Source organism: Hippopotamus amphibius, chromosome 9 (assembly GCF_030028045.1).
Source record: "Hippopotamus amphibius kiboko isolate mHipAmp2 chromosome 9, mHipAmp2.hap2, whole genome shotgun sequence".
Lineage (NCBI taxonomy): Eukaryota > Metazoa > Chordata > Mammalia > Artiodactyla > Hippopotamidae > Hippopotamus > Hippopotamus amphibius.
The window spans coordinates 3,203,554-3,225,593 of record NC_080194.1 but is presented as its reverse complement, the minus strand read 5'-3'; the positions used below and the strand labels follow the sequence as shown (position 1 = coordinate 3,225,593).

Genomic DNA, 22,040 nt, shown 5'->3' with positions numbered 1-22,040 from the left:
CTCGTGCCACCCTCTCCCGGACCTCAGACCCGCTGCCCGGGCGGCTTTGCCCACGCCTGCCGGTCCTCGGCCAGCGGGGACGTGCCATCAGGCAGCCCGGTCCTCAGCCTCCCCCCGCCTGGCACCATAAACACGGCCTTGCCTAGCTTCTTACAGTCCTACCGCTGAGAGCAGTTGTGCGGAGACTGCTGGGGGTGGGGAGGGGGAGGGGCCATTCATTCATTCGCTCATCACTCATCAGGCACAGACGGAGCCCCTGCTGCGTGCCCACCCTGCTCTAGGTGGGCAAGTCCTCTCCTGGAGGAAACAACGAACGGGAAACAGAGCTCAGTGCCAGGCCCCCTGGGAAATCGCGGGTGTGGGTCCCCTGCAGGAAGAACACGGGCTTTCAGAGATCAGCTCGCAGCTCTGCCTCTCCTCACACGCAGGATGCCCAAGCCACGGTCTCCTTATCTGCAGAACGGTGCTAAGAGCTTGCTCTGAGGGCGTCGTGGGGATTACAGGGGGTGGGACGACGTGCCTGGCGTGTGATGGGGACTCGTCGAGCAGCGTCCGTGTTGCTGATCAGCTTCCCTCACACCGAGGCAGAACCCTGCTCTGAGACAGGGACCTTTACCACGTGCCTTGTGCTACTTGCAAGATCTCTGGCATGGGGGCACCAGCCAGTCGGAATAAGTGGGCATCCCTGAGTCGGGCTCTCTGCACACCCCACCACCCCAGGGCCCTTAGGCAGGTGTTCAGCGGTTGTGCTCCTCATCTGGGGAAGGGCTGCATCTTCCTTGCCTGTGAATAATAATCCTGGTGACCTTTAATTAAGCAGCTACTATATAACCGGCCCCATTACATTGTTAGTTGCCTTAGACGTCAGTCTCACCTCCTTCCTAGGAGCTAGAAGGGGGGAGTGCGGGTCTATGAGCGTGGCCCCTGGAGTCAGAAGGCCTGGACTCCAGTCCGGGATCCTCCGTTGTAGCGGTGTGACCTTAGGCAGGTTACATGACCTCTCTGTGTCTCGCTTCCTGGTCTGTGAAAATGTTTCTGAGGAAGCACTTAGAACGTTGCCCAGCACACGGTAGGCTCTCGAGGCATACTCAGGCCCAGGGAAGAGAAGGGTTTGGCCCAGGTTTTCTGCTGGTAAAGAAGGGAGCTGGATTTGAATGCATGTCCAAAGCCCCCTTTTTTCATGACCACATTGCATGAAGGGGACCAGTGGCTGGCAAGAGGGGCTTGCCCCCAGGACAACATCAGGAGTGCCTGCAGCAGGAGTGTGCTAGGAGTGGGGCCTGAGCCCCCTTCCTGTACCAGGGCAGACAGCCCTTTCTCCTTGGTGGGGGGGGGCAACCCCCTGGAGGGCTGAGAGCCCAGCCTGACACGCCAACTCCTACTCTCTTCGCAGCTTTTTGCCATGATCTTTGCCATGTGCCTCTTCCGGGGCATCCAGTAGAGGGTGTGGCCTGAAGCTTGAAGACTGACCCTGCCCACCACTGCCCGGCACCCAATGCCCTCCCCTCCCCGGCATCCCTGCCCTCTTGGCCCCCGGAGGGAGGAGGTGAGGCCATCATGAGTGGCTAGGAAATGCGGCAGAGGAAAATAGCTATTTTTTTAACAAAACAAAATGAAGACAAAAATATGGACTGATGTAGCCCATTTGGACTCTGGAGTGGGCGCCACAGGTTCTCTGCAGGGGCCCGGACACCTGAACCCAGGATGCAGTCTGCACTAGAGACCAAAGCAACACCAGGGCCAGGCCCCCTCCTCGGACCAGCCAGATCTGGCAGCCCGGGACCTGGGCCCTCGACTCACAGCTTCAGGACCTGGTGCCAAGAAAGTAAGGATTTAGGCGAGAAGGAGGGAAAAGAAAATTGTGGAGCAGGCAAAGCTCAGGGGCCCTAAGGAAACCTGGTCACCACGTCCTTGAGGACGTGGAACCTACTTGGACTCCCTGGACCTCCGAGGATAGAGTTGTCGCTGCCTCAGGCTGGGGCCAAGAATGGGATGCAGACACTGGATCCAAGAATGGCCCAGCCAGTAGTGTCCATGCTTCCCCATCTGTTGGACCAGATAATCTGGAAAGCCCAGAGAGGCGCAGTTTCTCATCCATAGTCACACAGCACATGCGTGACAGTTCTGAACAAGAACCTCGTCGTCCCCAGGCTGCCTGTCCCTCCGCCCAAGGCTCTGCTGGCCCCAGCAGGCCTGCGGCTCACACCCCTCCCTGGCCTCCGCATCCTGATTTCCCCAGAAGAGAGCGGGCAAGCCGGTCAGGAATTGCCTCTTCCTGGCTCCGCAGCTTAGAAAATTCTGGACTCTGCCTGCCTTGCTCTCCCTCCCACCTCCCCACACTTTTCTCTAAGTCCCTGGAACTCACACATACACACACCACAGCCCCTCTTCCCCACTGCCCACCTTTCCTTCACCAACTCCCTGGCCCCCAAGGCTGGAAGGAACCCCCAAGATCATCTGGTTCTCATCTCCTCTTGGATGTCTTCCACAAGATCCCTGCCAAGACTTCATCTTCTTGCACACCTCCAAGGACGGGGAGCTTACTACCTCCTAAGACAGGCTTCTCTTTGAACTGCTCTCACTTTAGCATCAGCTCAATACATGGAAGAGGTTTCTACGTTTTTCTGTGGTTCCGTCCATGGCATCCCACTCACGCTCTCTCCTCCCCAGAGTGTTAAGGCCATGCATTGTCACCCCTGAACCCTGTGATCTCCAGTCTAAAGAACCCCAGGGCGCCTCATCATTTCTGTGATGTGGTTCCCTGTCCCTTCGCCGTCCATAGCACATTTCTGAGAGTTTCCTCCAGGATCTGGCAGGGAGAGGTTTTCCCACAGACTCACACCCACACAGCACCCATAAATCAGCCCCTCAGATGCAGGTCTCTAATTCTAGACCAGCGCTGACAACTGTATTGCAAGAGGCCCCGACCCTGATCTATCAGGAGTGGCTGCCAGAGGCTGTGCGGAGGATCTGAGGTTTGGCCTGGACTCGGTGGGGGTGTAATCTTGCATAGTGATGTCTGACAAACAGCTCAAGCTTGATTGGTGATATCTGCCACAGGCATGGATGGGTGTGGAAGGGGCAGTATGTTGCCTGCTCTCCTCTTTTTTCATTGTCCCTCTTCAGGGTCTGGGAAGAGCCCATTCCGTCTCACAGGCCCTGTGCCAGCTTCCAGCCTCCCCTCCAGCTTCCCAGCCACTGGGAGACAGAGCAGGGGCTTAGAGCCCAGTGCTCCCTTGCTCTGCCACCTGCCTCCTCCTGCGATGCAGCCAGAGCTCAGTGCCTGCTGTGAAGATTTGGCTTGACCCTCCCCCTCCCCCCATTTCTCGCCTCCCCCCGGCACCCTCCCTGCTGTCCTCACCAATACTGGCCCGTTCTGGGCTGGGTCTTTCCATGCTGTCCCTGTATCAGTCCACCCTGGCAACTCCGTAAATGCTGTTATGAGCTTCCTAGTGGCTGGGCCACCCCAGGACCCAGGGATCTGTGCAGCTTGTACCCCAGCCCAGGTCTCTAGACCCACACACAAGCTGGCTCCAACTTCCTGGCAGAGGCAAAGGACTAGTGTGACGTTGACCAAAAAAATAAAATCAGGCTGGCTAGGCAAGGCTTAGGGTCAAATTGGGCAGCTGTGTGGCTTAGCTCCAGGGGCGTCCCAGGTGTCAGGCCCCACCTGGTCCCCACTGCCCAGGAGAATCTGGGGCCTTCAAGGTAAAAGAGTAGCCGGGCATTTGGCACCACCCGCTCTGGGCCCCCTGAGAGGAAAGGCTGGCCGTGGAGGAACCCCTGGGTGAAGTGAACACCTGAGTGAGGTGGGTTTAAGAGCGGATGTGACTCTCAAGTCCAAGGGCTTTCCAGAAAGGGCCCAAGGAGTCCTCCTCTGCCCCCACTGACCACATCCCGGGGCTCGAAAGGGGAAGCAGGCATCTGCTCTGTGGCGTTAACGCAGGCTGGTAGCTATTTGCAAGGCTGCCCGCAGCCATCCTGAGAAGGCAGAGCCCAGCCCCAACAGCCCATGGTAGGTGCAGGCGGCAGTCTGGGGCTGCCGGAGGGGGAAGGTAGGAAGGGTCTTTGCTGAGACGTCCTGACCCCACGACAGGCCACGTGCCAGGGGAGACCTTGCACTTGCTCACGTACTCTGCCCCGTGCTCAAGGCCACCCTCCTGCTTGGGGGCTGGGGCCCCTTCCCCGCGTCCCATGTCCCCTCTCTCCTCTCCATGCCTGAGGGGCCCAGACAGGATCCCCCCAAACCAGCGGAGGCCCCAGCACCCCCATCTCCCTAGAAACCCCTTCTTCCCTTCCCCGGTGGGTCCTGTGTCGAAAGTCTATTTTGAAAACTGTAAGTGTTCCTTGCGGTAGGTAGCAGAGCTAATGTATCATGTTTATGTCCTGTGAGCCTCCCTTTTTTATATTCTATATCAAGAGGAGTTTTTGTAATATAAACCAAGACGCCCACACTGATGGTTTTGCACTGGGTTTTGTGACTGTTTCTTACAAAAAGAAAAAGGAACGAAGAATAAATAGTGACCGTGAGGCGAGGTGGTCTTGATTTGGGGTGGGGGTGGGGAGGCTGGGCTGAGGCAGGAGACTGACAGGTGAACCAGGGAAGGGGCATTCTGGGTCTTCCCGGACCTTTAGGAGGGACGGGCCCGCATCACCACCCCCCGGGGCACCGTCCTGCGCCCCCGCCTCCCGCCCCGCGTAGCGGGCTCCGCCCCAGCAGAGGCCTGGCGCGAAGCCTGGCTCCAGTGCCTACACGTGTCCCTCCCCTGCCAGTCTCCGTGGGGCTCCATCCGTCACGCCCAGCAGGCATTAGGACAAACCATCCACCGCTTGTGGGTGTGTTAGCCGGGCCGCAAAAGGCGTGGGTCAGCTCAGAGGACACGGCCTTGGCTTGGGGGCACGGCTCGCCAGCCACCAGCACCCCCTCCCAAAGGCTGCGGTGGCTCCAGCCTGCCCAGGGCTTGGCAGTGGGGGGCACGAGCTTCAGTCTCAAGAGATGGCGGCCAGGGGAGAAGGGCCCCTCCTTCGTGTCCGGCTTCCCTTCCGCTCGGCCGCGGTCACCAGCGGCACCGCCTTGGGCGCCCGACCCACCGGGCCTGTCTCCTTGGCTGTTAACAGCGGCGGTGCCGCGACTCCGTGGGGCACAGGCCACATCGCAGGGACAGCTGGGGAGGGGGAGGGCAGGGAGGCCAGGTGTGGGCGGGGCCCGGGGCCACGAGGCAGCTGCCAGAGCTGCGCGGCACCCGAGGACCAGCCATCTCACCCCGCCACGCTTTCACGGTGGGAGCAAGTCTGGGGCCGGGGATGCTTCTCTCCACATCTGTCCCAGGATGTGGGGGCCGCCATTCCCGGTGTGCTGGAGGGAAGGGGAGTGTCGGGGAAAGGACGCGGGGGGCGGCCAGGCTGCTGGGCCTGCAGGGGTCTTCAGCTCTGACGGAGCCAGCTGTCGGCCTCCTCCAGGGCACGTGATGGGGGGTGGGTGTGAGAGGAGGTGGCCTGCTGAAATATTTCTATGTTTTGCCCCTGCTGAGCGTGAAGGGTAACCCAGTCCTACGCAGCCAGGCCTCAGAGGCAGCCCGGGCCAGAGGGCTGGAGGGCAGCACCCTGGGGAGGGGGCGAGGGTGGACCGGGGGGCTGGGCCAGGTGCACGTCAGACCCTGGAGGACACGCCCGGTGATGAGGAGACGCTTCTCTCTCTTCCTCATCCCCAAACCCCATCACGTACAGGGGGCCTCCATCCGGGGTTATCTGGGTGTCCACCTGTCAGGGCCGGCCTGTGGCTGAGGCCCCTGGCAGCCTCTGGACCCCGGCCAGTCGGGGAGAGAGGGCGCCTAGGGGCCTCCAGGAGCTGGGGTGGAGGCAGAGCAGCCGACAGCGAGGCCCGAGGAGGGGCCGGGGCAGCCAGGCCCGGGGCTGAGGACAGGGCCCTGCTGCCTGCGGCCCAGCTCACAGGGGGCGGGAAGGGAGGTGCCAGCTTCAAGACGGCCCCCCTGCCCGCCCGCCCGCAGCCGCGCTGCGTGTTTAGGGGGCAGGGGGGCCCCTAAACGTGTGGACGGGGCCCGCGTCGAAGGGAAGGGGCCCAGGGTCAAGTTCTCAGGTTTTCCAGGCGTGGACAGAAGCCACGTTCAGCTGCTTGGGCGTTACATTGGCTGGGGGTGTAGCAGGAGGGCGGGGAGGCTGTCCGCAGCCTCTCAAGAAAGAAGGGTCTCGTGACAGAGGGGCGGGAGCCTGGCCTTGGCCAGATGCCCGTGACTTAGACTCTCCTGTGAGTGTCTGTCCAGGGGATCCAGAGGCTGAGAGACCCAAGAAAAGGAGGCGTCACTGTGTGGGGGAAAGGACGGGGTGCAGAGGCCCCATCCCTCCCCAAACCTGAGGGCCCAGGAGATCACCGCATTCGGGGAGCACCCAGGAGGAGAGGAAGGCGGTCCCCCGTGCCTGCCTGGGGCAGGGTCCCTCCTGCCTTCCGGAACCAAAGGGAAACCGAGGTCCCGGGGGCTCCCTGCCCCAGAGGGGCCCCTGGCCCAGCGGGTGGCTAAACTTTCTTGGGTTTTCGGCCAACTTGGTAATAGTAGTAAACGCTGACGGCGACAAAAAGGAGGCTGCTGGCCAGGAGCAGCAGGATCCCCAGGGAGACGAGGCCCGTCTCGGCGAGCGTGGCAGTGACCACTGCGGGAGAGAGGCCCGGAGGGCACAGAGGTCAGAGGAGCGGACGTGCCTCACCCCCAGCACGGATGCCACGGGCCCCAGGGCGGCTGCCCGGCTGACCCCCCGCCCTGAGCTGGGGCGTCCTGCCCGCTGCAGGTCCTTCGTGATGTGCCCCACGTGGCAGGTATAGGGGGCGAGCGTGTGGGCAGAACGGTGTGTGCCGTCACACCTGTGCTGGTACACACGTGAGCGGTGGGCTGGGGATGCGCGCACGTGCGTTCAGGAAGACACAGGCGCGAGTCAGCCGTGTGAGCACAGGTGTGCAGGCGCACAGGTAAACCCGGCCCCTCCCACGGGCTTTCATCACTTCCCGGACACCAAGTGGCAAGAGGCGGGAGGCCAGGGGCCAAGCTGCCCGCACCGCGCGCCCCCTCAGCTCCCCCCTCACTGCCCACCTCGGCACTCACCCAAGAACTGCACGGAGAAGTAGCAGGCTTCGGTGAGCAGCGTCCACCGGATGATGGCCTTCTCAGCCGTGTAGAGGCCGTTCCACATGATCAGGGAGATGCCTGGGGTAGGGGACAGAGGGGAGTAGGGGCGGGGCGGCCTGATCCACCCGCCCCTTTGGGGCAGGGGCGAGAGGCCTGGTCCTCCTCCCTTTGGCAAAGTAGCCAGGATCCCAGACATCCCCCACGCCCACGCCCACTCCTCAAGTTAAAACTCATGCGTCATCCAACCTGGTCCATAACCCCATCACACTAGCTCTTCCGCTGCGCGGCTGAAGGGCCCGACGCTGCCCGAGTCCCCACCCTCCACCCCCACTCCGGAGGAATTGGCGCTGCCCTTGAAGGTTGAGTAGGAGTGCCATCGCTACAAGACTGGGGAAACCAGGTGTGCAAAGGCACAGAGGCCTTCTGAAACCGGGGACTGGGGCGCAGGGGGTGCGGCGGGAGTACAGGGCCCCCCGTGGCGCGTGGGGGGAGGGAGGTTTGGGAAGCGGGGCCGGACCCACCCCACAGACGACCCTGAGTGTCGGAGGCGGGGAGGAGCTGGGACTTCAGTCTGCAGGCAGTAGGGAGTCACAGGATGTTTTGGAGCAGAGGAAGGACGCCCCTGGCGCTGGGTTTTGAACGCTGCCGTTCAGCTTCCTAACTGGCACTGCTTGTGTGTGACTCAGGTTGGAGGGGAAACAGGTGGTTCAAGTGAGACCCAAGGGTGAGGGCTTTACAGACGCTGTGTTGATTTCGCCTCCTCCTCGAGGCTGTGAGGCCCTGGGTGGCAGAGCCTGGGCTTCCTCATCTCCCCGCCCCGGTGCCCAGGTGACGCACCACCCACAGGAAGCACTCCACGGGCGCTTTTGTCCCAGAGGATGCCCGGGACTGAACCCCACCCGCTGGGGACGTGCCGCCAGTGGCCACAAGGTGGCAGCACAGACAGCCTCATGGCGGAAGGGTGGGCTCTGGGAAGGGGAGCCCCTGCACAAAGAAGGTTCCCCGTGTTCTCTCAGCCCCTACTGGCCCCTCAGCTGCCCGTCACCTCCCCAGAGCCTGCCCCAGCAATACTCACTGAGGAGGGCGCCACCGTAGAGGCGGGTGGGGGTCTTGCTGGTCACCTGGGCTCCATCAAAGACCTCATCGTAGAGGTGGTCAGGAAAGGTGAGGGCCTGCGGGCCGCGGGCGGGAGGCTCACTGATGAAATTTCCCCTGGACACCTCCTTCCTTCCTCCAGCAGCAGTCCAGGGCCAGGACCCGGACTGCTCCCCACCCCTCCACGCCAGGACAGAAGATCTGAGATTCCCGGGACACGGAGTCAGGGCCACGGACCACGGGCCACGGGAGCTGGGATGCTCCCGGGCAGGCACAGGTGCGGACGAGTGTCAAGAGAACAGGTCCTGGAGGCAGCCAGAGAGGCTGGACAGACGGGGCTTCCGTGGGATGGCCGTGAGGGGTCCCGGGGCAGGGGAGGGGGCCGGGTCCCAGGGGTGAGGCAGGGACTCACCATGATGGCAATGCCGGAGAAGAGCACAGCAGAAACCAACTGCCAGAGCCTGGGGAGACGTGGAGAGGAAGGTCAGAGCCAGACCCCTCGCTGCCACCCCAGGCACCACAGGACCCTCCCCTTTCCAGCCAAGACGCCCCGGGATGGCTGGTCTGGGGGGAGGGAATGAGACGGGATGGCACAGGGCCCCTCCCCATAGCCCTGCCCCCACCAAAACACTCGTCAGTGCTCACCTGAGCCCCAAAGGCTCCCGAACAGCAAACTTGATCTCATTGCCCAAGACCTGGCTGATCTGTGGACACAGAGGGGTCAGAGGCAAACAGGCTGAAGGCAGCTCTGCCTGCCCAGCCCGCTCACCCCTTCCCAGAGCCCCCCTGGATGCCCAGGGACCCACCTGGGTGGCTCTGCTTAGTCAAAGGGTCACCCAGGCTGGGAGGGTCACACTGAGGCCACCAGGGCTTACGGGAAGCTGAAAACACAGTGGCTGAGAACGAAAGCTCAGAGGTCTGCCAGATATGGGCTTGAAGCCTGGTTCTGGTACTGGTGTGGCCCCGGGCAAGTCCTTAACCTGAGCCTCAGTTTCCTCATCTATAAAATGGGTTAATAAGATTAAATAATGCTTATAAAGCAGCTGGTGCCACAACATGCAAGTATAAGCACGCAACTCATTCTAACGATCCATTTTCATCACTGTTACTATTCCTCTGACGTATCTATTAGATTTCTAGAAGCTATGAGCTAAATCCGGGGGCTCCCTGCAGCTATAATGGGTCTCAGCTACTCTCCTCCCAAAACGATGGGCCAGGCCTGCCTCCCCAAACTGATGCCCAGAGGCAGACCCCCATGCGGCTGGTTCAAGGCCCCTCCTCCGAACGCCACCCACCTTGGAGCGGTGGACCTCCCCATCGTCGTCCTCCCCGCCTACACCGAGGATCTTGCGGGTCTTCAGGCGGCTCACGAGGTCCGTCTGGCTGTGCTTCTTCATGAGAGGGGGCGGCTGCTTGGCTGCCATCTTGTCCTGGAGCCCGGCCTCTGCGGGAGGGCTGGGGGGAGATACCAGCCTCAGCCCCCGGTTCCTGCCCAGCTTCCAGGTCTCAGAGGCCTGCCAGACCCCAGCCCAGGGCCTGGGGAGGCCTCCCCGTCAGCCTGGGGGAGCAGGTGGACACCGAGGGTACTCAGTACTGGGCTCCCTAACCACCCGGCTGTGTGATGAAACAGGAAAGTCACTGCCTTTTCCTGGCCTCAGCTTCCTCATCTATAAAATGGGTTAGGGCGGATGCTCCTAAGGCCTTCCAGCTCTGTCAGCCCGTCTGGCCTAAGTGGATGTGGCACGCCCCAGGTGAGCAGGCAGGAGGGAGCCTTACAGACAGCCCTGGAGGAGGCGGGGGCCCAGGACTAGGCATTCAGGCCTGGATAGAGACCAAAGGCACCCAAATGTACCCGGGGACAGGGTGTAAACTGGGGTCCAAGTCAGCCTTGCCAGAAGAAGGAAGGGTCTGCCCAAGCCTGGGTAGGGCTCCTGAGTTCTGGGGTCCAGGCTGCCTCTGACCTTTTGCCCAGACAATTCCTCCTGCCCAGCAAGCCCTCCCACCCACCCTCCCAGACAACCACCCTTCAACCCGCCAGCACAGAAAAGAAGGGGAGGACCACAGGACCCCGCGGAGCCAGAGGAGGGACGGCCGGGAGAGCTGGCAGGGCTCCGTGGCAGCCGTCCGGCCCTGCCCCTCCCTGCTCTGCCCCCCCCCATGTCTGCTCCTGATCCCCAGCCTCCCCCCAGCTCCACCTCAGGCCAGCTCTTGAGCACCTACTGTGTGCCAGGCGATGGAGACGCTGACGTGAGTGGAGTGGCCGTCCTTGCCTTCAGTCAGCACAAAATCTATGCAGAGGAGACAACAGTGTAAACCATGGTGAGGTAAAGGCTTCCAGAAGCTGTCCCTGAGGGGGCTCCTGTGATCACAGCCACCCTGCAGGATGGGTACTACTTACACCCATTCTACAGATGAGAAAACCAAGTTCAATGAGGTTCACCAGAAGACGAGGCTGGAAAATGGCAGGATCCCCACCCTACCGCGTGCCCCTTCCCCCAGTGCTGGGTGCCTCCCGTACTCCTGCACCTCATTCCCACCCACACCCACCCTCCGGCAAGGCAGGGAAACCACCCCAACAACAGACAAGGCTCAGAAGTTGCCTGTCCCTCGACCAGGGACCCGAGGTGGGCTTGCTGGACCCCCCCCCGACCAGACATCAGAATCAGGTCTTTGTGTAGCCCCTGGCAAGTCTCACCCTCCCAGCCTTAGCCAGGGCTGCCAGAGGCCAGGTCACCTCCAGTTCTCCAGCCTCCCAGTGTCTTAGAACAAAATAAAGCCCCCAGCAAATAAAATCAGAGCAAAGAATCAAACGGTGGGGTGTTTGGATAACATGGCTTTGGACGTGATGAACGGGGCAGGGAGCGTACCAGCTCGCGTTTGGAAATAACTGCCAAGGTCATTACTGGAGGTCTTTAGTGAGTGAAGGCCAGGCCCCCCTGCCCTCCCAAGCCCCCTGGCCTAGCTCCTCATCTGTGAAACAGAGGCAGCTATGCTTTCCACTCCCGCGTATACACATCCCTGGGGAATGGGAGGCAGAGGCTGGCCGTGACCAGGAAGGCAACGCCATGCCTGATGCCGGTCTGCAGGGGCGGCTTCCCCGGGGCAGCCACGGTTGAACGGGGCTCCTCGGGGGGCCCGGGCACTGTCACAACACCTCAGCCGCTCGCTCCCACCTTCTCGTGAATCCAGGTAGAAGCTATAATCAGCCTGGCGTCCCTCCTGCTGCCAGGTGGGCCCGCAGGCGGCCGCCCACGGGAGCCGGGGAGCCACTGCGGAGGGCAGCGCAGAGCTGGCCCCTCACCCGTGGCTCCACGAAGGAAGCCCCGGGCAGCCTGGCCGCCACCCTTCCTCTTCCGGCCTCCTCTCCTCTGGCCTTTTATGTTTTAATTTGCATACAGTAAAATGAACGTTCTTTGTGGTTTGCAGTTACGTGAATTTTAGCACACGTACAGACCCAGATAACCACCGCCTCCAAATCAGGACACGGGACAGCTGCATCGCCCGTCAGACCCTGCCCTCACCCCCAACCCCCGGCAACCGCACATCTGTGGTCTGTCACTATAGTAGTGCTGTTTTCTCGAATGTGTCGCATAAACGGGATCATATAGTGTATAACCCTGGCCACCGGCTTCTTGCTCTCAGCATCACGTCTCTGAGACTCATCCGGGCCGTGTATACGGACGGGCCCTTCCTCACGGCAGGAGAGTGGTATCCCCTGGCGTCATGTACCAGTTCGTTTACCCCGTCACTCACTGCGGGACTTCTGAGTTGTCTCCAGAGTTTAACAATTATGAATAGAGCTGCTATAAACATTTGTGTGCAGGTTTTGGGGTGACCGTGAGCTGTCATTTCTCAAAGGTAAATACCTGGGTGTGGGATGACATGGAGTTATATGGTAAATCTACGTTTAACTCCAGGAGAAAGTGCCAGACTGCTTTCCAGAGCAGTGAACCACTTCTGTTTCTCCAGAGTGCATGAGTGTCCCTGTTCCTCCCTGTCCTCACCAGCACCAGGTATGCTCAGACGTTACTTGAGCTCTTCATATAGGTCTCCCTGGCATTTTAACCCTTCTCACCCAGGCCAGCCAGGCTGCCTGACGCAGTCCTGCTGTGCCCCTTACTGGCTGTGTTTAGTGGACAAGTCACACTGCTCTGAGCCTCAGTTTTCCCCATCTGTGAAATGGAGCTGTAATTCTCAGCTCCTAGAAATCCAGGGGCAAAAAGAGAAGCTAGGTCAGAGCACGCAGCACAGCACCTGCACATTTAAATGAAAGGACTGACTGCATTTAGTGAGGATGTGCTGTGAGCCACGTAGTGGGTGGTGGGACCAGGACCCTGCCCTCAAGTAGCTTACAGTCTAGATGGGGACAGGGACACTAATCTGTCATCCAGGAACCAGAGCAAATGGCTTCTCTGAGCCCCAGTCTTCTCATCTGTGAACTGGAAACAACAGTCCTTACATTTTCCTTAGGGCTGGTCAAAGGAGAAACAAAATGATGCCCAGAAAGTATTTTATAAAGCGCCAGCTAACTGCTAAAGCCGGAAGAGCTTAGCTGCAGAAGCCATACTCTCCGAGTTCAAATCCCAGGTCCACCACCTCTTAGCTGTGTGCCTATGGGCACGGCACTTCACCTCTCTGTGCCTCGGTCGCCCCATCCGTCGTTGGGAAAGCAAGGGGTCTTCCCTCATAGGGATGCTGTGAGAATACAAGATGTGACCCCCGTGAAGAGCCGGGGGGCAGCGCCTGGCCCTGCCGACTGCTCAGTGGCGATGGGCCCTTGACACGGACACCCGCTGTCCCCACCTCCGCCGTGTGGCAGGGGCTCTGGGGCAGAGGCCAGGAGGGATCAGGAGGGGCCTAATTAGCATTTCCTAATGTCTCCACCCCTTGGGCGAAGCCTCCAGACCTCGATCCCACGGCATAAGGTGGACGCCCGGGCCACAGCACCCCAGGCCCGGGCTGTGTCAGCCACCGCTGCTCAGAGGGCCAGCTGCCTTCCTCCGCCCGATGCTGCCTCCCCAGCACAGACACAGGGCCCGCCTCTGCCTCACAGGCCTGTGGCTGCTGCAGAAGGGGGGCTACAGTGTCCTGGGCTCCATCTGACATCAGGCGCAACTCAGGTGGGACAGGCCTTACCCACAGGCAGGACCGTCAGCTACCTGGGCTGGGGGGGCCCCCTGCCTCCCAGAGCCCAGCCCCGGCGGCGCGCTCACCCCCGACAAAGGGCCCTACGGACTCCCAGAGAAAGGGAGATCTTGACCTTTTGTCTCCAGGGAGCAGGGTTCCCAGCACTTGGCCCTACAGAGTTAACTGCTCTGAACCCTGAGTCCTGTGGCTCCTTGACCCGCAGGACTGGGCCCCCGCTGGAGAGGGCAGGCGGGCAGCGGCCACACACACACACACGCACGCACACGCACGCACACGCACACGCACACCAGCCCCTAAGCACCCCACCCCCGAGACACACCACACCCCCACTCTGATCTGCCCATGAACTTTCCTCCCTTTCAAGGCCACTCCAGGTGTTTCTTTTAAAATTGGGCCACCATGTGAACCTGAGAGAGGACAGAGGGCAGCTCCCCGACTCCCACCTTGTACCCCAGCTGAACACTGGCTTTGGGACAGCCAGACCTGGGTTCGAATCCTGATTTTGTAAGACTCCGCAGCTCTCCCAGCCTCAGTTTCTGCCCCTGTGCAGTGGGGCTAATGAGAGGGCCCCCTCTGCAGAAATGTTGGAGGAGACAGACAGACAGACAGACACAACAGGCAGTGCCTGTGGCAAAGTGCCCTGCCCAGGGCTGGGCGGGGCCCAGCTCCTTCTTCCCTCTCCTCATTCAGCTGTGTACAGTGGAAAAAGCCTGCCTGTCACAGCGGTCACGCTTCCTTTCCCAGGCCTCGCTGCCTCCTTGAAGGGCCCCCAGGGCTCCCCCCAGGTGCCAGGCTGGTGCCAAGCTGCCCGAGGCTAGGGGAAGGGCTGCCCCTCCACCAGATGCTTGCCTGGAAGGCCCTGCTAGGCAAGGAGAAGGGACAACGCGGCCTGCAGCCCCAGCCCCAGCACAGGCGACCCTCGGCCTCCGCCCCGGCCAGCCTCTCCTGACCTCGATTCCCAACCAACTGGCAACTCACTGGCCTTCGAACAGTTGTTCCCCTTCTGAGCCGCTGCCCTCCACTCCCTCCACCCCGATGCCCCCTGTGCCTCAGGGTCTTTGCACGCCCTCCAGGGGGGCCTCCCAGGGCACAGTGCCCCTTCTGGCCCATCCTCCTCATCCTATCAGGGCCAGCTGGCCTCCCCGGGACACAATCATCCAAAGGCAGGGCTGGTAATGTGCCCACCTGGGAACCTCCCCACTGGCCTTGGACACAGAGCCACTGTATCAGCAGAGGCGAGTGAGGGACGGTCGGGCCAAGGCAAGCAGGTCTCCCTAACACCACCCAGAACACTCTGGGTCCCCCTCAGTTAGACCTGGCAGGGCCCGAGGGAGGCTCTGCTCCAAACACACGCTGGATGGGGCGGAGAGCTGAGGCCCAGCGCAGGCAGGGTGCGCCCCAGGCCACACGTGAGCTGGTGGCACCGGAGAGCAGGGAAGGGGCTTTGCGGTCAGGCAGAGCTGCGTTCCAATCTGGTACCTCCTCTGGCCAGGTGGCCTTGGGCAAGCAGGGCAGGGGGGTGCTGAAGACTGCAGAAGAGTAGGTGGGGTTTTCCCTGGCATCTGGGGTGCCCAGGAAATGGCTGGAGGTTGGGTGAGAACATGGGGTGAGACCCCACCACCACTGCAGAGAGCTGCAGCCACCGCTAGGTGAGTGAGGGGCAGGGGTTACCGATGGCTTTGTTCACCTGGCCTGGACAGCTCCAGGCATGGAATTAGCTCAAGGAAAATTTGGGACAGAGGAAAGTTGGGGGAAGGGTTTCCAGGCCCCCTGCTGGCCAAGATCTGAACCCCTGCAGCCCCTTCCTCCTTCCTCATCTGAGGCCAGAAAAAAACATCCCCAAAGAGCTCCCACTGGCGGCAAGACGGAAGGGACCATGGCAGGACAGAGGCCAAGCAAAGACCTGAGACTGGACCAGGAAGGGAAGGGCTCACGGAGGGGCAGGGGGAGTGTTCCAAGTGTCAGGGGAGGATGGGCGGCGGGCACATACCTAATGAGGAGGCAAACTTGGGTTCAAACCCCAACCCTTTCTCTTAATTGTGCTATGACCTCAGGAAAGTTACTTAACCTCTCTGAGCCTCCATTTCCTCATTTGTGAAACTACACGATGACTTCTTAGCTCACAGGGCTGTGATCAGACAGACTGAGCAAAGGCAGCGGAGGGGCCCGGCCCTTGGTATGCTTTTCCCAAAGGACACTAAATACTAAAGGGGTGGCTGTCCAGGCCCTGCCCCGGCAGCAGAACCAATGGAGCTGGGACATCATTCCCATGTCGGTCCTGGAGGACCTCTCCTAACCCCCCTGTTGCCTTCCCAGGAAGCCTGGTTTCCATAGAAACAGATGGACTGCAGAGCTGTCCCCTTCATGGAGACTGTGCCCCCACAAGGGCTGGCTTAGGAACCTGACCAGCAGGGAAGGGGGAGAGGAAGGGACCTGGGGCTCAGAACACCCACCCGCTGCTGAGCCTCCAGTGATTCAGGGGGGAGTCACTGCTGTTGAATGTCAGCGCCGAGAACCACTTCCTTTTGCACACCAGACCCTCTACTGGAGGGGCAGCGCACCTGTCCCTCCCCATCTGATAAGGAGAAATGGCCCGAAAACATCCGCCCCAGGAGAAGAGGCAGGGGAAAAGTACTTCCAGACTAGGAATTCTGTGTAACCTGCAGAGCCCTATGAGAATGGCTGAATTATGACTCCCATTTTACAGGTGAGGAAACTAAGGCCCAGGTGACTTACGTATGCGTCTCTTGGGGTGAGTGGCAGAGCTGAAATACGAACCAAGTTAACTGTGCCTAACTGGATATTCAGAGAGGGGCTGGGGGGGGATGTGTGTGTGTGCATGCTCGCACACATGTACACATGTGTGCAAGCACACATGTGCATGTGTGTGGTGGGGGTGTGGTGTGGTGAACGTGACATCCAAAAAAGAACTAAGTTGCAAGCCACCTTCCCCATCACATCTCCCCTTGAAAGTCCCTGGCAGGTTGCCAGCATCTAAACCCCTCCCTGGGGTCCAGCCTCCCTTGGATGAAGGCCCTGTGACTCCAGCAGGACCTGGGAAGGGCTGCAAGGAGACCCATTGTTCTGTTATCACGTTGGTGCAAAATAGCTGGAAATGGGGTCTGGGACACGCAGCACAGGAGCGGGTGCAGTGAGAGACGGAGCCTCCCAGCCCTGGGCAGAGGGAAGGGGAGGCAGGGAGAGCCCCAGCAAGGGGACCATGGAGCTGGAGGGTCCAGAGCCGGTATCATCCTTTGTGTGGTCCCTTCCTGAGGCAGCCCATCAGCCCCTTGGGCAAGAGGGGGTCTAAAGACCCCCAGCCCAGAACCCTCCACTTGGGCCCTCAGGCAGAGCGAATCTCAAATCTCAAGGGTCCAAATCTCTGGACTCTGCGTCAGTGGTCCTGTGTCTTTGGGCAGGTTAATTTCTTGGAGCCTCCATCCCTTCCCTGTAAATGGGGTGACAATGCCTGACTTACTACGTTGTCAGCAGGGTTGGACTAAACCAGGAAGTCACACAACTGCATCAGCGACACCATCACCGTGGCCTCTGGGGAGCAGGCTTTGCGGGGTGAGGGGCTCCCTCCCGGCACACGGGCTAAGGGAAGAAGCCAAGGCCAGGCTGCCACGTGGCAGGGCTTCCTTGCAGTGTGTCCCTCGAGAGCAGAGCGCGATTATTCTAAAGGCCAGCCTGCCTCAGGCGGCCATGGCTCTCCAGTAGCCGGTGAGCCCGTAGAGGCAGGGCTGCATCACGCATCTCTCTGGGTAGTAGCAGCGTCACCGCAGGCTCAGGGCTCTGTGTCAGTGGCGAGGATGACAGAGCAGGACTGGCGGGGGAGAGGAAAGAACACCATGCAAATCCGGCAGGCGCACGGACCAGTCCCCGCAACAAAGCTCTGTCATCAAGAAAGGGATTCCGCACCCCATTTCCAAGAACCTCCAGGAACACAGATGCTGGCAGTGGAGGGTTTGACTGAAGCTGGAACGCTGAACCTTGAGTCACTGGGCTGGGAGACAGGATAGCTGAGGTCACCAACAGATTCTGCCATCACGGGGAAGCCAGGGCCTGGCTTTGAGACTCAGTTTCCTCACCTAAAAAATGGGAGTGTGGTCTCCAGGGCCCCTCCTGGCTATGAGATTCCTGATTTGGCTTCCAAACCCTGTCACTCACCAGCCACCCTCCAGCTCCAGGAAAGACACCTCCCTCCGTCCCCCCCACCCTCCCACAGGCTGCCCCGCCCCCAAATCCCACCGCCTCTCTCACTGGCTCTGGAAGCACACATTTTTGTTCTCTCTCTACTAGTTCTCTTTCTTGTGAAGCTGCCTAATTTCCAGGACAGAGGAAAGCCCACATTTTCATCACAAACTAACATCTCCAAGGCCTCAGGGACAGAAAAAATAAACATTCCCTGCTGTGTTGGAGAGGATGAGAGGGCAGGGCAGGGGGCAAGAAGGAGGGGGCATCCCGGGGGGCTCCCCCCGAAGCTGCTGTGTGGGCCAGGGGGTCCAGCCTCTGATGGCCATCCACGGCCACTCAGAAGTCACTGCGGGGGGCTTCTCTGTCCCTACCGTCATGCACAAAAGGCAGAACACACGGAGAATTCCTGTCCTCTTCAACGCAGGAGTGGGTCAGCCTCCCCCTCAGCCCAGAGACCACATCAGGGCCCTCAAAGGCAGCTGGTGCTTCCAGATCCCATGAGGCCATGGTCATTCGGACAGCCTGGCTTCTAGATCCCCAAGGGCCATGGTCATGGGGACAGCCTGGCTTTCAGAGCTCTTGTGAGAAAGCAGTGGCCACGTCCCTCTCCCTCTCATTCCTCCCACCTCCGCAAGCCCTGCAGATGCTCAGAAACTTGGAGGGGGAGAGAGAAGGGCAAGAAAGGAGTTTCCGTGAAGGGATGCCCCACTATTTTGAGCCAACTTTTTCAAAAGCAAGTAGTTACCTGCCCTTTGGGTGGGTTGGGGGAGGCAAGCAGAAAGGTTCCTGTACTTTTCCCAGGATGCTGCTGGGCCAGAACCACAGTCCAGAACTAACCATCTCCCCCAGGGTTTGGGACTCTGGCATGACTCAAAAGGCCTGTGCTGAAACCTTGGCTCCACCACTTATTAGCTGCATGGCCTTGGGCCAGTGACACCACCTCTCTGGGCCTCAGTTTCCTCATCTGTTAAATGGGTGTAATAATGACACTCACCTCCCACTGATGAGAAGATGCACCAAAAAAACCACCTAAAACAGTACCTGTTTATAGTGAATGCTCAAAAATAATGCTGCTATTATTTTCAGAAAAGGAAATTCAACTCCTTTGCCTCCGTTTCCCCCTTGGCCATACCAGCTTCAGAACAGGTCCCCTTGTAGGGACCACATGTGGATATAGAGTGGGCTGCTCACGAAGGAGTGGCCACAGGAAGGAAATGGGAAGAGAGAGAACTAGGGTCACTCTGGCTCAGGAGCACGACGCTGCCTGAGTGTAGGGACCACAGGTGGGCAGGGAGAACCCGGGGAGGGGCTGGCAACAGGCTGCACAATACGGAGCCCCTGGGGCACTGAGCCTGGGTGGCTCCCCTCCACGTCCCCAGCACTGGGCCAGGCACAGCCATGGAGGGGCACCAGCACTGCCGTGCATAAAGGGTTGACATGCACAGTGAAGGGAAGATGTCACGGGCTAGGAGTCAGAACATTCGGCACCCCACCCTGCAGCTGCCCCTCCTGGGCAGCCTGCCCTGCGGTTAATTACAGGCCATCTCTGAGCACCACTTCCCCCATCTGTGTATCGGGGAGGCTTATTCCCTCTTGGCCAGCCGTGTGGCCTATCTCTTCCCCGCCCCTCACTCTACCCTAGCTGAACTGGCTCCTTACAGTTCCTCAAATAAAGCTGGCACATTCCAGCCTCAGGGCCTTTGCACAGGCTCTTCTCTGCCAGATCGCTGGTCCCTGAAGCTATTCCCACAGCTCACTCCCTCAAAAACTTAGCTTGAAAGGCACCTCCTCAGGAAGACCTCCCTGACCACCCTACTTAAAATGGCGACCTCACCCCTGGTCTCAACACCCCCCCAGCACTCAACTTTTTCCCCTCCCCTCCCAATACACTATATAATTTGCTTGTTTGCCCCGCCCCCACCCCCACTTTAAGTGTCAGCTGTAGAAGGGCAAGAATCTTTTAATTTTGTTCACAGCGTCTCTCAGGGCTTAGAACTGTATCGGCACTTTGCTCATTAAATCGTTTTTGGCCTAGCCCTCCCAAACATTTTGTTCAATAAATGAAGGGCTGTGTGAATATCACAGGTCACTGTTAATTCCACCGTCCCTTCCATCTGCAGCCCCTGGCCTGGCAGGCCCTTCCTCCAGCAGACAGAGAGGGGACCGTAAGACTCGGGGGAGGGGAGGCAGTGGCTTGTGGGATTGGAGAACCTGGGCGGGGGTGGGGGGCCTGGGGACAGGGCCCTGCAGAGAGCAGGCCTGGCTGTGGACCGGCAGGTGTTGACAGCCAAACATGGGTGGAGCGCTTTGGGCCCCAGCCCTCCACTCCATATTTAGGATAGATTAAGTTGACAGCACGTGGGCAGAAAAGGAGAAGCCTGGGCGGCTGGTTCCCAACACAGTGGGGCCGGGAGGGGACCTTGGGGGCCAGAGGGTCCCTTTTACAGGTGGGATAACAGAGGCTTGGGGAATCCGTAGTCTTATTTACTAACAACGCAACAAGAAAAATCTGAGCTCCCCCTGGGCTAAGGGTGAGGCTCGGCTAAACAACGGCCTCTGTCCCCTCCTGGCTCTCCAGCAACCCTCTCACCCCCTCCCATCTCCCTCCCAACACCCTGCACCCCGTGTCCCTGGCATCTGGGGGCCGGAGGACGAGAGTTCCGTCAGCCCCCCTCTCCGCAGGTCCCCAGGGCAGGAGGTCCAGGCGGCCCCTCCATTGGGGTGAGCATCCCTGCAGCCCCGGCGCCTCCTCCCCGCAGGCCGGCCCCACCAGGAAAAGTTTGTCTGGAGGAAATCAACCAGGAAGCGCGGGGCGGCGGGGCAGCCTAGGCGGTCGGCGCCGGGCTTCGGCTCCGGAGGAGCCTCGGGGTTCTTCTCGGCTCCCCGCCCCACCGGCGCCCGCCCCCGCCGCCTTCGCGCCCGGGTAGACACGCGCCCCCCAGGGCCCTCGGGGCGGCGGCGGAGCCCGGGACCGGGTGGGGGCGGGGAGGGCGGAGAGAGAGGGCGCGCGGCGAGCGCCCACCCTTGCCAGGGGCGCCGGGGATGGGCGCGGCGCGGTGCCCGTTCCCCTCGGGCCCTGCGGGGCGGGCGCGCGGGTCCCGGCCGAGGCAGGCCGTCGCGGCGCGTCCGGCGCCAGGACAATGGCCCCGCGGTGCTGAGCGCGCGGCTCGGGACAGAGCGGGGCGCGTCGCCCTCCACCTGTGCGTCCCCCGCCCCTCCCGACCCCTGGCTGCCGCGGCTGCTCCCCCACCCGCTAGAGACGGGGGTCTCCCGGCCTCCCTGCCGCCTCCCCTGTGTCCTTTAGCTCCCAGCTCCAGGCACCCACCCGCTTCCCGAGAGCCGCGTCTGCGGGCTGGGGGCTCCGGCCCACACCCCCGCCCGCGCGCTCCCCCGAACCAGAAGGTCGGGCCAGACTCGGGGGCAGCGCGAACTCCGCCACCGCCCCGCCCGAGCCAGCGGGGGCGAGGAAGGCGATCTGCAAGTTTGTGCCGCACACGGCCCGGACCCGGGAACAATGGAGGGAGGACGGGGCGGGGATGGCGGGGGGAGGGGACAGAGAACCGAGCGCGGGGACCCGCTCAGACCCCAGGGACGGAGACACTGCTTTCCGCTCGGTCTCCCTCGCTCCGGGGCAGAGAGCGCGAGCCCGGGAGGCGGAGGCCGAGGGCGGAATCAGCAGTCCCAGAGGGAGGAGACGGCGGAGGCGGGGAGCCGCGGCAGAGGGGGAAACCGAGTCCGAGGAAAGGGCAGCGAGCGCAGAGCGCGGAGGAGAGCACCAGAGGGGCTGCGGGATGGCGCCCGGCAGAGCCGAGCAGGGGGCATCCCTGAGGTCCCGGCAGGACCCGCCGGCCCCAAGAGGGGCTGGGGCGCCCGGCTCTCGCGCGCGGGCGGGTGCGCACTGTCGCCGGCGGTCCCCGCGGCCGCGGGAGCCCCGCTGGGCTGCGCTGCGCAGCTGGCGGCGGGAAGGGACCGTGCGAGGCTCCGAGGCGGCGGCGGGGAGCAGAACTTACGGTCCTAGAGCCTGCTGGCGCCGGCGCTGGCGGAGCTGGGGGGCCAGGGGGACGCTCGGGCCCTGGGGCGCCTCACATCGCGCCGCCCGCGCCGGGCAGGGCAGGGCAGGGCCGGCTGGACTGCGCGCGGCGCCCCGCTCGGCCGGGGTTTGCCCGAGTCTGGCGGCCCGAGCTGGTCCCTCCTCTCAGTTCCGCGCACAAGCCAATGGCGCGCCGTCCCCTCCCACGCGCCGGGCCGCCTCGCCCCCGAGGGTGGCCGCCGGGGCGGGCGGGAGAGAGGGCTTGGGGGGACGGGGCCCCGGGGCTCCCCAGCCGAGGCTTTCCCGGAGATCGCCTGCGTGGGGCGCGCGCACGCCCCAGGGGAAGGCGGTTGGGAACCCGAACCGAGGGCCCGCGCCGCCCAGGGAGACTTTCGTGGCACGTTCTCAAGACTGCGCCCCTTTCGTGAGGCTGT

At 61.6% G+C, this 22,040-nt stretch overlaps 2 protein-coding genes across 9 annotated transcripts in view; one reads left to right on the top strand and one right to left on the bottom strand.

The window, feature by feature from the left end:
• TSPAN18 (tetraspanin 18) overlaps positions 1–2,114 on the top strand; it is a 190,843-nt gene extending 188,729 nt beyond the window's left edge. For all 7 annotated transcript variants that reach the window (XM_057750109.1, XM_057750108.1, XM_057750103.1 and 4 more), the window contains one exon: positions 1,394–2,114. In XM_057750109.1, the coding sequence (XP_057606092.1) occupies positions 1,394–1,441 (48 nt within the window). In that variant the 3' untranslated portion in view covers positions 1,442–2,114. The remainder of the gene's footprint in view (positions 1–1,393) is intronic.
• A 2,321-nt stretch (positions 2,115–4,435) lies between these two features.
• TP53I11 (tumor protein p53 inducible protein 11) lies at positions 4,436–21,837 on the bottom strand. 2 transcript variants are annotated; one of them, XM_057750112.1, is made up of 8 exons: positions 21,587–21,837; positions 10,448–10,519; positions 9,527–9,686; positions 8,877–8,935; positions 8,644–8,692; positions 8,212–8,308; positions 7,113–7,214; positions 4,436–6,666 (listed from the first exon to the last, which is right to left on the bottom strand). In XM_057750112.1, exons 3-8 carry the CDS (start codon positions 9,653–9,655, stop codon positions 6,533–6,535), a joined length of 570 nt encoding a protein of 189 aa, XP_057606095.1. In that variant the 5' UTR covers positions 9,656–9,686; positions 10,448–10,519; positions 21,587–21,837; the 3' UTR covers positions 4,436–6,532. The 2 variants fall into 2 exon arrangements, with proteins under 2 accessions (XP_057606095.1, XP_057606094.1); XM_057750111.1 differs by having other exon boundaries at positions 10,452–10,519; positions 21,587–21,830.
• Between the last annotated feature and the right edge of the window lie 203 nt (positions 21,838–22,040).

Coding starts and splice junctions, on each gene's coding strand:
- TP53I11 (XM_057750112.1), bottom strand. CDS start 9,655: ATGGCAGCCAAGCAGCCGCCCCCTCTCATGAAGAAGCACAGCCAGACG. Junction 7,215..8,211: donor CTACGGTGGCGCCCTCCTCA/GTGAGTATTGCT, acceptor CCCCTACCCCAG/GCATCTCCCTGATCATGTGG. Junction 6,667..7,112: donor CTTCTCCGTGCAGTTCTTGG/GTGAGTGCCGAG, acceptor TCTCTCCCGCAG/TGGTCACTGCCACGCTCGCC.